At 36.4% G+C, this 14,393-nt stretch overlaps 1 protein-coding gene across 1 annotated transcript; it reads right to left on the bottom strand.

Annotated features, from left to right (window-relative positions):
* Nucleotides 1-13,075: 13,075 nt before the first annotated feature.
* ACRALDRAFT_1062778 (uncharacterized protein) lies at nucleotides 13,076-14,110 on the bottom strand. The gene is made up of 2 exons (XM_071016667.1): nucleotides 13,833-14,110; nucleotides 13,076-13,774 (listed from the first exon to the last, which is right to left on the bottom strand). The coding sequence occupies exons 1-2, from the start codon at nucleotides 13,999-14,001 to the stop codon at nucleotides 13,371-13,373; spliced, it is 573 nt and encodes a 190-aa protein (XP_070876181.1). The 5' UTR covers nucleotides 14,002-14,110; the 3' UTR covers nucleotides 13,076-13,370.
* Nucleotides 14,111-14,393: the final 283 nt, after the last annotated feature.

Below are 14,393 nucleotides of genomic sequence, written 5' to 3'. Positions count from 1 at the left end.
GTCTATATCCCTAGAGATCCTGACTTTAACCGAAGTGGGTATAAGGACTATACTAGGACCTTATACTTTATCCCCTACTATTACTTCCTACCTAGTTAATCTAATCGTGGTAATACTATACTTAATAAGAGTCTTATATATAGTATTAGGGCTAAGGATATATAAGGTACCGCTATCTATTTATTATTAAAAACTAACTATTACCCGCTAAAACAAAAACACCGCTTTTAGGACTCCTTTACTCGCTCTTTTTCCTATTTCTTTCCTGTTTACCCTTTATTACCCTAATCACCCTATTCCACGCCCTTCCACTTATTATTTTATTTATTAGTTCTTTTATTTATATTTTACTATTACTATTTATTATTTATATACACTAACTAGGTAGATACTATAAAGATATATCCACTAAATATATTTATTATTTATTTACCTTTCCTTTACCCGTTTACGCCGCGTACCGAAATAAAATATCCTAATTATACTAAGGTTACCCTGATTATAGTAATTATTACCTAAATCACTTATCTATATCTTACTCTAGCTGGCTTTTATAGTTACCGTTACTAAGGCTATACACTTCCGACTTATACTGCTAAACTTAAGCCCTAGAGATAAAGGGGATATAAGACTACTCTATCGTCTCTTCTTAATCCCTCTTTATCGGGTTATTCTAAATAGTATAACAGAACTTCTCGAGGTCGTCCTTATATTTATACGCTAATATAGGGACGTATGCTATTATATAGTCCTACGGTTTAAGACCCCTTCCTCTATAAACGTCGTGTATCTACTAAGCACTTTCACGGCATAGAGTAATAGTGCTTACCACGAAGACGCCGTACCGAGGCGAAAGCCATAGACGTATCTTATCGTTATATACGGACTATCGCAGTACTAGTAAGTCTTTAGTATATAGATCAGAGTAACTAATACCTGTATAGTCACTATCTGGCTATAAGACCTCCTGATTAGACTAACAGAACTTCTTCCGGAGTCCCTTATCGCGATATATATAAGCGGTTTTAGAAAAATAGCAGTTAGCGTAGTCCGGAAATCGATCGTTACGTTAAAGCGATATATACTTAAAGAAAGGATAAGTGATCTTATTATTAACCCGATCACTTATAGCCGACCACTATTCCTTATAGTACTAGCACGGCACGTTATTAATAACCCCGAACCCTTAGATAATCAGGGCTTTAACTATATAAGCCCGGGTCACCGTCTTTATAATATACTCCCTCTAAGGACTAGCGAGGTCCTTAGCCACGAATATATAGCGATAAAACAGAGATAAACTATTACTAGACCTTACCTTCTTAAATAGCTCCTGTTCCACGTCTTTATTAGTAAGATTTAGCAGGCTATCCTATACCCGGCCTATAATAGTAGCCTTAGAGTCACCTTAGATAACTTAGCCCACGAAATCTAGTTTGATATATAAAGCGCTACCCTTACTAGCCACTTCGTACTAAATAAAGTGCGAGTTTACCTATATCTATAATATTAGCTTACTATAATTAGGGTAATATAATAAGAAGCGTAAAGAAAACTTACTACTATATCCTAGACCGTTGTAAAAAATATTATACTTATTAACCGTACCCGCGATAAGTCGTGTCTTAGACCAGAAACACGGTATAGGATAGACTAACTCCTGATAAGCCACGGCTTTCTTACGCTTATAAGAGCTAAGGTTATTAAGCCCCGTGATTAGAGCTTTAGCGGATATATCGATAATCTTATTCTTATTATTAATAATAAGAAGTTTATAGGAAAACACGATATCGAGTCGTAAGATAAGGTAAAGACGTAGAGCCTAAAAGATACGTCTTTAGCCGGCGGCCTCCCGCCTTATATCCCTCGACGATAAGTAACGTGGCCTAGCGATTTATAGTTTTAGTGACTTAAGGAGGCGTCGTTAAATAAACAGCCTATTTTAAGTTACTAAAAAGATTAGGGTTTAAGTATAATTCACGATTACCGTCCTTATATCGCTTTATTATATAGTCGCGACTATAGGTATAATAGGAAAGGTACTATCTAATCTTTTTGTCTAATCAGATCGGTTACACGGTAAGCCGACTTCCGTATTTAGATCCCGCGCCTGATTCACTAAGTTGCCTTTATCCGAAAGCCATAAATAGTATTAGGATTACCCTTTCTTTAATAATCACGACCCTATTTAACTAGTAGCCGTAATAAAAACTCTGGTTAAAGCCAGTCTCGTAAAGGAGGCACTGCCTAGATATATTAGACGCCGATAAAGGATATATATCCCCTATTACTAGCTCTAGTTAACCCGTTTTCCCTCTCTTCCTCTCTTTTCCTATATCGTTAAGTTTATTTTTCTAACTTACCCCCGCTATCTATCTCTCTACTATCTACTACCTCGCCGCCCTTATATATTTTCCCTATATCCGCTACCTGCACGTTACCGTGATTAGGCTAATAGAGATATTTAGAATATCTGTATCCCCCACCTTTAACTACTAGGAGCCGGCTCCCGCCGGTCCTATCCTTACCGCTAATATCGTACCCGCTACTCGTGTTACTATTAATAAGACCACGCGCCCCTATGGTATCGGCGACCCTAATAATAGCCGATAAGTGTTTCCCTAGTAAGGTCTGCTCTACTATTTATTTAACGTCCCCGATAACGCTACTCCCTTTATAGGTTTCCCTTAGCAGCCTAAAGATAATATACACGTAGTCTAACGCCTACTCGAGAATATTATAGATAGCGAACTTAACGCTACTATAATTAATGTAATACTCCCTTATATCCCTATAGTGAGTATATTCAGTAAGAGGTTATAGGATACTTATCCTATAATACAGTTATTATTCAGGATATACTATAACCTAATAAATAAGAGATAGCTAGAGAAGGGTAGTCTAGAGGATATAATGCGTATAATATTTAAGCGTAGATAAGGGGATAGCCGTTATATAGCCTGGATTAATATTACGCCTTACTAGGAGCTAAATAGCTAAACGCTAATCTACTCTCCGTAGCCACTTAAGGTAATTAACCGTATTAAGAGAAGTCGCTTTATCCCTATTATTTACCACTTCGATAATCACTTTATTAGTCTAATTATGGATTAAGAGATATAGTGTATATATAGGTATAATAGTATTTAGAATACTAGTAATACTAAGGACCGCCTTTTACGGTTATTTAAGTACGCTATAGGTTAGCTACGCAGTATTAATACGCCTAATAAGGCCGTCTTTAGCCTTACCCGCCGTTTTTATATTATCCCCGGTCCTTACTAAACGGATAATTACTTATATAGCCTTTTTATTATCGAGTGGATACGAGCTATTATTTAAGAGGGCTACTTATTCCCTTAAAGCTCGAAAATTTATCGGTTTATATAAGGATGTTACTATAAAAGTAATAGCGCTACTTATACGCGTTATATTAAGGAAGAATAGTTATCTTATATTAGAGTAATTCTCGGTTTCGGCTATTAGAAGATATTAGTAGTCCCGGTAGTCCCTTAGTCTCCTCTACCGCCCCCTCCTAAGAGTATAGGTTTCACTCCTATTAATAAACCTATTATTAAATCCAAGCCTATAGCCCCTAGTTCCTTTAATTAGGCTAAGAAGAAGACTTAGGCCCTAGTTACGAGTGCCCCTAAGTTATAGGAGCCTAAGAAAGATACTGGTATCCCGGCGCGTCCTAAGACACCTAAGGCTATCTCTAAGAAGCCCTCCGCACCGGTCACGCCTAAGAAGGTTACTAAGGTCACGAAGAGTCCTAAGAAGACTCCTAAGTCCTCTAAATCTTCTAAGTTTATTAGTATTAACTTAAATAGCTACGAGATTATTTAGATATCGCTAAAGAAAGTCATAGTATAGCCCAGGAAGATTAATATCCAGGGTAAATAGATTAAGGATATAGAGGAGTAAGATAAGAGTGTCGAGATATCTCGTAGCCACCTATTCTATAGGCTATACAATCCTCGCTCTATAGACTCTTATATTAGTCCGATCAGGCCTAGCTTATTCTCCCGAGATAACTAGGTTTACTCGTATAATAGTATCTACCGCGCGATACTTTATAACACCGCCGTTAATAGTTCTGTATATATACCGCCTTTATATACGATTCCCTAGGAAGGATAGTTATAGTATAATACCGGGATTAAGTAGGATAAGGATATAGTTACGGCTATTATAGAGCGAGTATATACCGAGAAGGAGGATTATATAGTCGGCGGATAGACCCTCTATACGCGTAAGTGAGTTTTAGAATCGTTTTACTAGATTATACTTAGCTTAATTGGGGTAACCTAATTATATTTAGAGTTATTATAGCCACGAGGATATAAGTAAGATAACTAGGGCCGATTATAGAAGGGTGGATCGGAGACCTAGTGCTATATCGTTAGGACGTTATATAACGTTATAAGACACGCGCTTTTTTATTTATCTTGTATATTATATATATATAGCGACGCTACCTAGCTATAGAGGATACTTATTATCGTATATAATCATTATCCTTTTAACCCTAAGTTTTGCCACGTTTATTATATTCACTTCGTTTAAGCTACGTTACCCTAATTAGAGTAAGCGCGCACCTCCAGGAACCTTTTCTGAAGGTCTCCTTGTTATATATGTTATTTTAGTTATATGCACTTCGTGGTCTTAAGCACTCCTGTTATCGAAGACTTATCCGAGATTATACTGCCTAAGCCGTTCTGCATAGTAACGGCTTCGCCTTTCTTCACCAGATATAACTTACGCAGTTAACTAGCGTTCTCGCTATATAAATAATCCCTCGCAAGACCACTTTACTGCGTTAAATCGAATCTAGGCTAATATAAATATATATCCTAATATTAGTCTTTTATATAACTATAATAAAAAAGACCTTGGTATATACGGTTATTCTAATGCCAGCTTTTCAGATATAATCGAAGATAGAACCTCGACTTTAGGATATATTCACTGCGTGGGAGTAAATAACGCTGTTAATTAGACCTTAACTAAATAAAAAGTCGTTGCTTTATTAATAACACAGGCCGAATATAGGGCTCTTATAGAAGCTTCTAAAGAAGGAATCTATCGTTATAATCTATATAAAGATATACTACAGAATCTAGGTCTAGATTCTAATACAAGAGGCAATAATAATAATAATAATAATAATAATAATAATAATAATAATAATAATAATAATAATAATAATAATAATAATAATAATAATAATAATAATAAAACTCTCGAGATTCCTACTATCTTAATAGATAGTGAGAGTGTAAAGAAGCTCGCCGAAGACTCTAAATTTTATAAACAGGTAAAGCATATCGACAGGCAGTATCACTACTATAGGCAACAGCTATATAACAATAAAATAAACATCGTATATATAAATACGAAATTTAACATAGCTGATATAGTGACTAAAGGTTAAGCAAAAGAGACTTAAAATACTCTTCGCAATTATATAAAGCTAGGTTATAAGGATAATACGTTGCCTAAGGATCATTAGCCGCCTTATAATAATATTAAAGAATTGAAATACTAGGTTTTAATACTTAGTATTCTTAGTTCTTTATAAGGGGGTATAACAAGGGTTTTTACCTTCGGGCTTTTCTAGATCTTAAAGGTTCTTCTGAATTTTCTTTTGATTAACAAACCATAATAATAATAAGGGTTTTTGAATTTTCCCTTAAATAAAAAAGAAGAGGTTTTTTAAATTATTCCTCTATATATTCTAGTCTTAGATAGATTAGGATTACTACGCTATAACATAACCATAACTATATCCCGACTAAGCTGCACTTATTATATAAGAGTCAGCTTACGGGGGGGTGTTGATATTATACTTGTAATAAGTAATAATCATAATAATAATAAGTATAATATCTAAGTTAAAACAAAGAGTATATGGTTATAGCTATATAACTAGACGTCTACTCTATAAACAGCTTAACCTATGCTATAATACTATACGTATTATGGCATAGGTATATATACTTGGTTTATGATATATATTATATAAGTATACTAGGTACTATATCTTGGTTATTAGTTAAGCTAATAACGTGGCGTGATAACCGTCGCGTACGCTGTTAACGTAACAATCGCCACCCAATCTTTCAGGGTCTTTTCCAGCCCCGGATCCAGGAAGAAATCCCAGAAGTCAGTTCTTAGCACTCTCGCGCAACAAGCAGTAATCTTACGTATCTACGAATTGAACAGCTTTTGCTTGATTTTCCTCTCTTCCGCGCGTACAGACTACTACTCGTAGCCTAATTTATCAAAAATATCGAATTCTTTTACCCGGTACTTATATACTTCTCGGGCTCTTATTGCTTCCTATTTCCTAACTTAGTATATATCGTTAAAGACTTTATGGTTTTTATTGTAGGCGGCGCATCTCTAGGTGACTTTCGGGGCCAATAGTAGGCATCTTTTGAATCTATTCTAGTAGGTAGACTGGGGCTTAGTATAGTAACGGCACCGCCGCTTTACCATTAGGTATTAGGTAGCTTTATACCTAAACCATAGGTATTTAAAGCACCGTAGAAGGCTTATATCTAGGTTATAAGGCTTATATAGGTAGCTGCCTCATTCAAAGAGGAGGCCATTTCGTATAAGACTCTCTACGCCCTCTGGTAAGGTGGTCTGAATAAGTAGTATAGCTACCTTACCGGTACTATATCTAAGGAGGCGGGTCGTTACTTAGTATATTTTTATATCAGGATTAAAGGTGCCTAGGGATTATAGGAGCTTATTTTTGGACAATAGGTTTAGGATTAAGCAGGGGAAAGCTTTTATAAGGACTAGGTAGGTTTGGGTAGCTATTTTAACTCCGCTACTAAAAGCCTAATCGACTTAGTGGTCCCCGAAGGTAGACTATTATTACGCCCCTTTAGTAACGGTTAAGTAGATAACGCCGCTAGGTCGTCTATAGGCCGCCACGGCGTTATCGCGGCTAACGGCCATGTTTATAGCTTAAATAATCTCTTTTAGCGACTACGCTTAGAGTACCCAATCTAGCTAGTCTCTATATTTAAGAATTATTTCTTTATAGTATCTAGCTAGAATTACTTTAGGGCGGCCTAGGCCCTAAGGGAGTGCTATAATAGGCGGCTCTATAGCTATTATAGCCTAGGTCGGCTTTATTTATTATTAGAGTTCCTCCCTAATTACGCTCGATATAATAGTATAAAGGTATATAATCGGCATCGCTACGGCACTCTAGCTATTAAGGCAGCGTAGCTTAATAAACTCCTCTACTAGCTTTATAACCTAATCGACCGTGTTCCTATTAGCTAGTAGACTTTAGAGTAATACCTTCACTTATTGTATTTTTTTTCTAGGGGCCCGCGAAGCCCCTATATCGGTCTTAGTTCGGTTATATACGGGATTACCCTGATTCGGGCGCTAGGAGTCGAGTGGTCGCTATCGGCGGGGGTGGTCTAAAGAATTTTCAAGTAATAGGCCGGTCACCACCACCCCTTTTATCGGATCTACCCCCGCGTGTATACTACGGCTTCTACTCGGTGCTATCACGGCGTAAAGGAGGGAGTTAGGTTCCTTCTCTAATTCGTTTTATCGTTGTTAATTATGTTACGCGATAGTGGTCTTAAATCGCCGTTTTTATTGAATTAATAATCGTATATAATATAGCTTATATTCGTTATAGGCTAAATAAACTTAATAGCGCCGGGGGGCAGCGAAAGGCTATATATCGTATACACCTAGCTAATAATATAGAGGGAACTTATAGGACGATATATATAAATACCCATAGTATATTCGTACCACTTAGGCCTATTATAAACGGCGCCGGGTCTAGATTTGTTCTAAATAGTTAGTTAAAAGTCTTTTTACTACTAGCTATATAGCTAGTATATAATTAGTTGAGAGTATTGTAAAAACAACCGGGGGGAAGTATAAAGCCGCCTTACTGATTATTAGGCATCGTAGATTACCGGGCGGTTAGCAGGATCCTGATAGCGAGGTATTAAGCTTTATTAGGAACCTTGGTTTTAACCAAGTACTTACCGGTATTCGCTATTATAAGGAGGGGCTTTTTGGCTACGCTCTTAACCGATTAACGCTATTCCTTAGCATTAGGGTTGGGGGGGGGGGAGGGGGTGGTAGGGCCTATAACGGTTAATGGACGGCTTATTAGGGGTATCCTTATAGGCATACGTATAGAGTTAGCTACAAACTAGCTAAGTTAACTCAGAACCTATCGGAAGACGTATAATAATTAATTTAATAAATAAAGAAATATTAATAATCGAAATAATAAAAAGGATATAAGTATAGGAAAGTTATGCTACGAGTTAGTAGAGAATAAAACGGCTATTAGAACGTAATAAGTAACTAAGGTTACTACTAAAACGAAGTTATAGGCTTATAAAAGGAAAAACATATTATTAATAATTAATCAGGCGAAACTAAGTGTATAGTATAGTATCTAGCTATAGAATAGAATAAAAGCCTATGGAGCCATTTATTATAGTATTGTATAAATAAAAAAGAGGAAATAACTGGGTCTTATTTAATGTGACTAATAAACGTTTAGTAAAGTGCGAAGCGCTAGGGGCCTATAGGCGAAGACGCCGCGACTATAGCGTGATAGATACCCTCCTGATGTAAGGAAGGGTGCGTGCCTCCCTTACGCCTAGTTAAAACAGATTCAAGTTATTCCGCCTATACCACTTAGTTATTCTGACTATAGTTCAGACATACACCCTTTCTAACTACAGTCGCAAACTACTTCGACGTCTCTTTATTAATTTAATCTCTCGGAGTTAATTAACAGATAGCTTATTCGTTTAATAAAGCTATAAACCGCAATAGCACTAACTCCACTTCTTCGTCTTCCTCTCCTTCTTCCTCTTTATGTTCCGCTACCGCGGTTATCTTATTCTTACTTTATATAATACGATAACGGACCCCGCTGCCTATATCTATATATTAATGGTATGGATTAATAACGTAGCATAACGACGTAGATTAACGGGAAGATTGGTAGGAAGATTAGAGTCTGAGTCTAAACTATAGTCGGAATAACTAAGTAGTATAGTCGGAATAACGCGACCCTAACATAAAGGAGAATCGGCCTTATATTATTATAGCCCCGGAGGGGGGAAGGCGGGTAATACTATGGGTTAACTACTTTAAAAGCCTAGTTCCGGTATAAGGCTAGAACTGCTAATTAGCATATAGGCCCTACTCTTAGACCCCGCGCTGCCCTTATAATAAACTCGTATAAACTAAGTAAATCCTATTACCCTTTATAATACTTTTTCCTTTCTTCTTTAATCTTAGCTAATATAATTATTTAGCCTTACTTACTGCTATTAACCCATAACTGGCTCCGCTTATAGTCGTAATATTTAATACGCGACCCTGGTATATAGATATATATAATAACTAGCTATAAAAGGTAGAGTATATAGGTCGGATTAAAGTAACCTACATTACGTAGAGATAGTCGTAGATAGATTAATAAAAGCCTTAGCTAGCGAGAAATTTATTAGTTTTAGAAAACCTAATGGTGAATGCATAGAGACTGGTTTATATAAATAAGCTAGAGGAGTTCTTATAGGAGTATTTGGAGGAGAAAAGAGATAAATTCGATAAAAGATATATATCTATTAATATATGGTAATAGATAAGAAATAGAAAATGCCTATATATAGTTTTCACTAAGTAACTATTGAATAGCTATTTAGTTAAGAAGCTCTAAAATATAGGTCAGACCGAAAGAGGGATAACATAGGGTATTCTATTCTGGATTTGATATAACGTATCTTTTTTAGAATTAATAGTAAATCTGTCTAGCAGATCAGAACTATTCTATAGCGTGTATTGGATTAATATATCTACTACTAATGTAAATACACTGTTTATATAACACACAAGTCCCTTACTCCCTATTGGAATAAAGAGAATCGGCCCTTACTTATTATGGCCTGAAGGGGATATTAAAAAGGGGCGAGATATTAAAAGTTAACCCTATTAAATATATAGTATCGTTATAAAGCCGGAACTTCTAATTATCATATAGGTCCTATGCTTAGACCGCGCGGTGCCCTTATAGCAGACTTATACAAACCGAGTAGATCCTATACCCCCTTATAGCAGTTTTTCTTTCTCTTTTGAGTTCTAGCTAATATAATTACTTGGCCTTACTTAGTATAATTAACCTATAACTAGTCCTATAGATATGCATAATACTCTCTACTCCCTATACAAAACTTAAAATTGTATTTTATCTAGACATAGTAGAATATTCTTATCCTCCGTTTAGCTATATATTCCATGTTATCAACGAGTATTATTATATAGTCCATAATAAGAAGACGTCTCTTTTTTATATTATCTGTATCTTTTACTATAATATAACTTTATATACATATCCCCATTTAGCCTATATTCTAGTATAGAAAAGCATTCTATATATAAATATAAACTATACTATACTTTTATAGGGTTACTTTTAAAATATATAGATATAATCATTTCTAAACATAATATATTAAAAAGAACATAGTAATATATCGAGTATATATATACAAAAGAATATAGATATCTAACGCGTATAATTATATTATTATAGTTATAGCTGCCCCCGAGTTAGCACTATAAAGATATATAGTCGTTAATTCTGATAATACTGTATTTTCGGTGTCTATTACTAGCTCCTTTAGGTGTACCCGTATTTATACGCCCCTATTCGGTCTTTGCTATCTAATTAATCTATATTTAAAAGGTTATGTAACCGCGTATAGAAGTAAGGTTTTACCTATATATACTGTATATCTATACCTTATAATAAGCCTTATTCCTTATAACTAAAAGTAGATATCTTAAGTCACGAAATCACTACTATTTCTGCCTCTATGTTTATTAACCCTAAGGTATTAAGAATGTATAATATCCTTATACTAAGTACCTTATTATATATAGTGAGATTATTCCGACTAGGGCTATTGGATATTCCGACTAGGGTCCTACTGATAACGCCTGGCGCCAGCTGCATAACTTCCTCTTATCCTTAGGTACTTATAGACACGTATATAACCAATTAAGCGTACCGTCGCTACCATTAATTAAGTGCATGGTCACTACGATAAATTAAGTGTACCATCGCTATAATTAATTAAGTGTATCGTCGTTACGATTAATTAAGTGTATCGTCGCTATAATTAATTAAGTATATCGTCGGTATCGTGGCTGCGGTTATTTTACGCGGATATCTTATAGTATATAGAAATATCTAGGTGTAATCGGAATAAGGGGTCGGGTATTACCGACTATTAACATAGGACCCTAGTCGGAGTATCCGATTACCCTAAACGGAATATTCTTACCTATTATATATTATATAATCCTAATACCCTAGTCCAGCGACCTTATTATACCTTACCGGGAAGATGTGTGAGGAAGATATAGTTGTTTATAGTTGTACAGGCTGGCAAGTGTTGCTGAAAAATTTATCGTAACTAGCAGAACAACAGTTGCTGGATGGGTCAACCGTTATAGAGTTTTCTGCCGTTATAATAAGAAAAGAAAATAGAAAAAGAAAATCAAGCCTTCTATTCCGGAGGCTTAATTAGGTAATCTACAATCTACAATCTACAATCTACGAAGTACAATCTACGAAGTACAATCTACGAAGTATAATCTACAATCTATAATCTACAAAGTACAATCTACAGAAATCGCTTAAAACATTATAATAGTCATAAGCATTACAACAGTCACAAGGATAGAACAGATAACTTTACTTCGTAAGGATATAAGCTACGGGCAGACATGCTACACCACTATGAATCGAATAATTATTAAGCAGTCTCTAATTTCTATACTTAAGGGCCTAAGCCATAGTGACATTCAAAAAGGTATTTTTGCTGTAACGCTATGCAACGGCAGATAATTATACTAGTGGTTGCCAAGCTGCACAATAATGCAATCGTCCACTAGTGTCCAGCAGCTATTAACAGCTATTTTACAACTGTATCTTTACACCCCATTTTCTCGGTAAGGTATACCACGTAGTCATGATTACCTACTCTAATGTGTACAGGTACGTAACATTTACAGCCAAGATCTTACTTACACACGCGCTCGCGTTACCTCTTGTTTGGGGTTGAGTAGATAGCAAATACCGAACAGGGGGCATATAAATACCGGTACTCCTCCTTTAGGAGGGAGTAGCGGTAACGCGCATGGCCCTGGTCCGGTAACGCGCATACGCCTATCCTTTTTGGGAAAGGTTGCTAAGTCGGGTTCGTTAAGTAATGTTTTTCCGGAAAATACAGTTTATGCCTAAACTCCCGGTACATCGATCGTATATAGTTTCTTTACGCCGGGTATCGTAAGATCGTGGACAACTAAAGGGCGTGGTTAGGAATAGAATAAGGCGTAGTGTTCTTTAATTAGTTTAAATTGCCCTGTATTTGACCTGTTTATAAACCTTATAATCTAACTAAAACTGCCTCTGCTAATACTGCTATCCGAAGTATACCGATTTAAAACTATGACTGTTAATTGTATTTCCTTTGGTTGTTAACTTGTCTATGATTTCACAATGTACCGGGACTTCGGGCATAGATTCTAATTTCCGGAAAAACATTACTTAACGAACCCGACTTGGCAACCTTTCCTAAAAAGGATAGTCGTATGCGCGTTACCGGACCAGGGCTATGCGCGTTACCGCTACTCTTTAGGAGGAACTAGTATGCAGAGGCCTTGCGCTAGTTTGTATAGGCCTTAAATAGTATCCACTTTAAAGTTTATAGGGGTTTCGAACGGTATATACTCCGTATAGGCAAACTATATAATATATACAGTATATATACACAGTATTATATATATTTATATACTATCCCGATATAAAGGATTTTTTATATAAAATATCTAAAATATACTAGGTATATACTAGGCATAGACTATATAATAATACTTAAAATATATTACTAGATATCTATATTTAAAGCAAAGAATATATACTAGGTATATACTTACTATTTTACTAAGAATATATTAATAGATTTATATAATTAAAGATAAAGGCATATGCCAGGCATATATTATATATATTATAAATATAAAATATAATATACTGTATTGCTACGATAGATACATGTGTAGGACTTTTTTAATGATATACCTAAGTCACTTTTCCTTGGCATTTCGAGTTCAAGGCCCTTGCAAACTTAAAGTGGTACTTTTTGGAGGCCCCTGGGAACTAGCCCGAGGCCCTTGCAAACTATACACTCTCCTTTAGAGCGTGCAATTCTTTAAGTTGCAATATCCCGCTGTAGGCCAGGTCAGATCACCTGTCTACCATGTGCCTTCCCAGGCTTTTAGCATTATTACCAAACGTCACTAGCATCGACTTCAAATATCGCGCCATTCTCTCTGATATGTTGCAGCTTTTTGTCTCGCTTCATAGGCTTCCTCATGTCGTATGCGTCTTCACTTTGGGCAAAGGGGTCTGTGGCGTGGTCGCCATAGTAGTCCTTGACGACACGGAAAACACTGTATCCCAGCCGTTCGTAGAAAGCGATGGCCCTGGCGTTGCTCTTCCGAACGAATAAGTCTACGAACCAGGCATTGCCTGCATCTGCAGCTGACTCGAGCTGTTCGGTAAGTATCTTTCCGATACCAAGCCTGCGAGCCTCTGGGGCAACAGTCAGGGCAGTGATATGGGCATGCCACGGCAAATAATGCTCCGAGACTTTGTAAACCTCAGGCGAGGATTCCAGCTTTCCCATAACTACATTTGTGAATTAGTGTCAACGTCGGATAACAGTTCTTACGGCTTCTGCACTTACTATACCCTATGATATTTCCATTCGCGTCCTCGCAGACTTGAAAGAGGGATGGCCATTTAGCATGGTACTGGAGGTAAAAGCTAAGCTCGTATGTCTCGGTTAAGGGATCTAGATTGCACTTTGAGATCCTGTGCACATCGTCGGGATTAAAGCGCCGGAACGTTGCCATAGTTAGGTACTTTGTTTTCCAACAGCGGCGAATACTGCAACGTGTGTCTCCTAAGGAACAAACTGGAGGGAGCAAGCAGACCATGTGCCGGAGTCGCGGAATTTTCTCCTTATGCATAAGACAAATATATAGAGAACCGGTATCTGTATAAGTCCGCCCCCAGACCAACCGCTCACCCACCCTCCCGATTATATAACTTAAAGAAGCGACTTAAATTATTAAGACTAATAGTTGTAATATACTAGCTATTCTAGTAGGAATTCGGAATACTATTCCTTAAAGTGCATCTCCTATTCCTTAGTAGTAATGTTTTTTAGCTGAATAAGCTGCGTTCCACGAGCCTGCGCCCTCTTAATCGCCTTGATACTAATAAATCGAGTATTAGGATCCGG

Source organism: Sodiomyces alcalophilus (genome assembly GCF_042370955.1).
Source record: "Sodiomyces alcalophilus JCM 7366 unplaced genomic scaffold ACRALscaffold_3, whole genome shotgun sequence".
In the NCBI taxonomy this organism is placed as follows: domain Eukaryota; kingdom Fungi; phylum Ascomycota; class Sordariomycetes; order Glomerellales; family Plectosphaerellaceae; genus Sodiomyces; species Sodiomyces alcalophilus.
The sequence above is the reverse complement of the archived record's forward strand: the minus strand, read 5'-3'. Positions and strand labels throughout refer to the sequence as shown.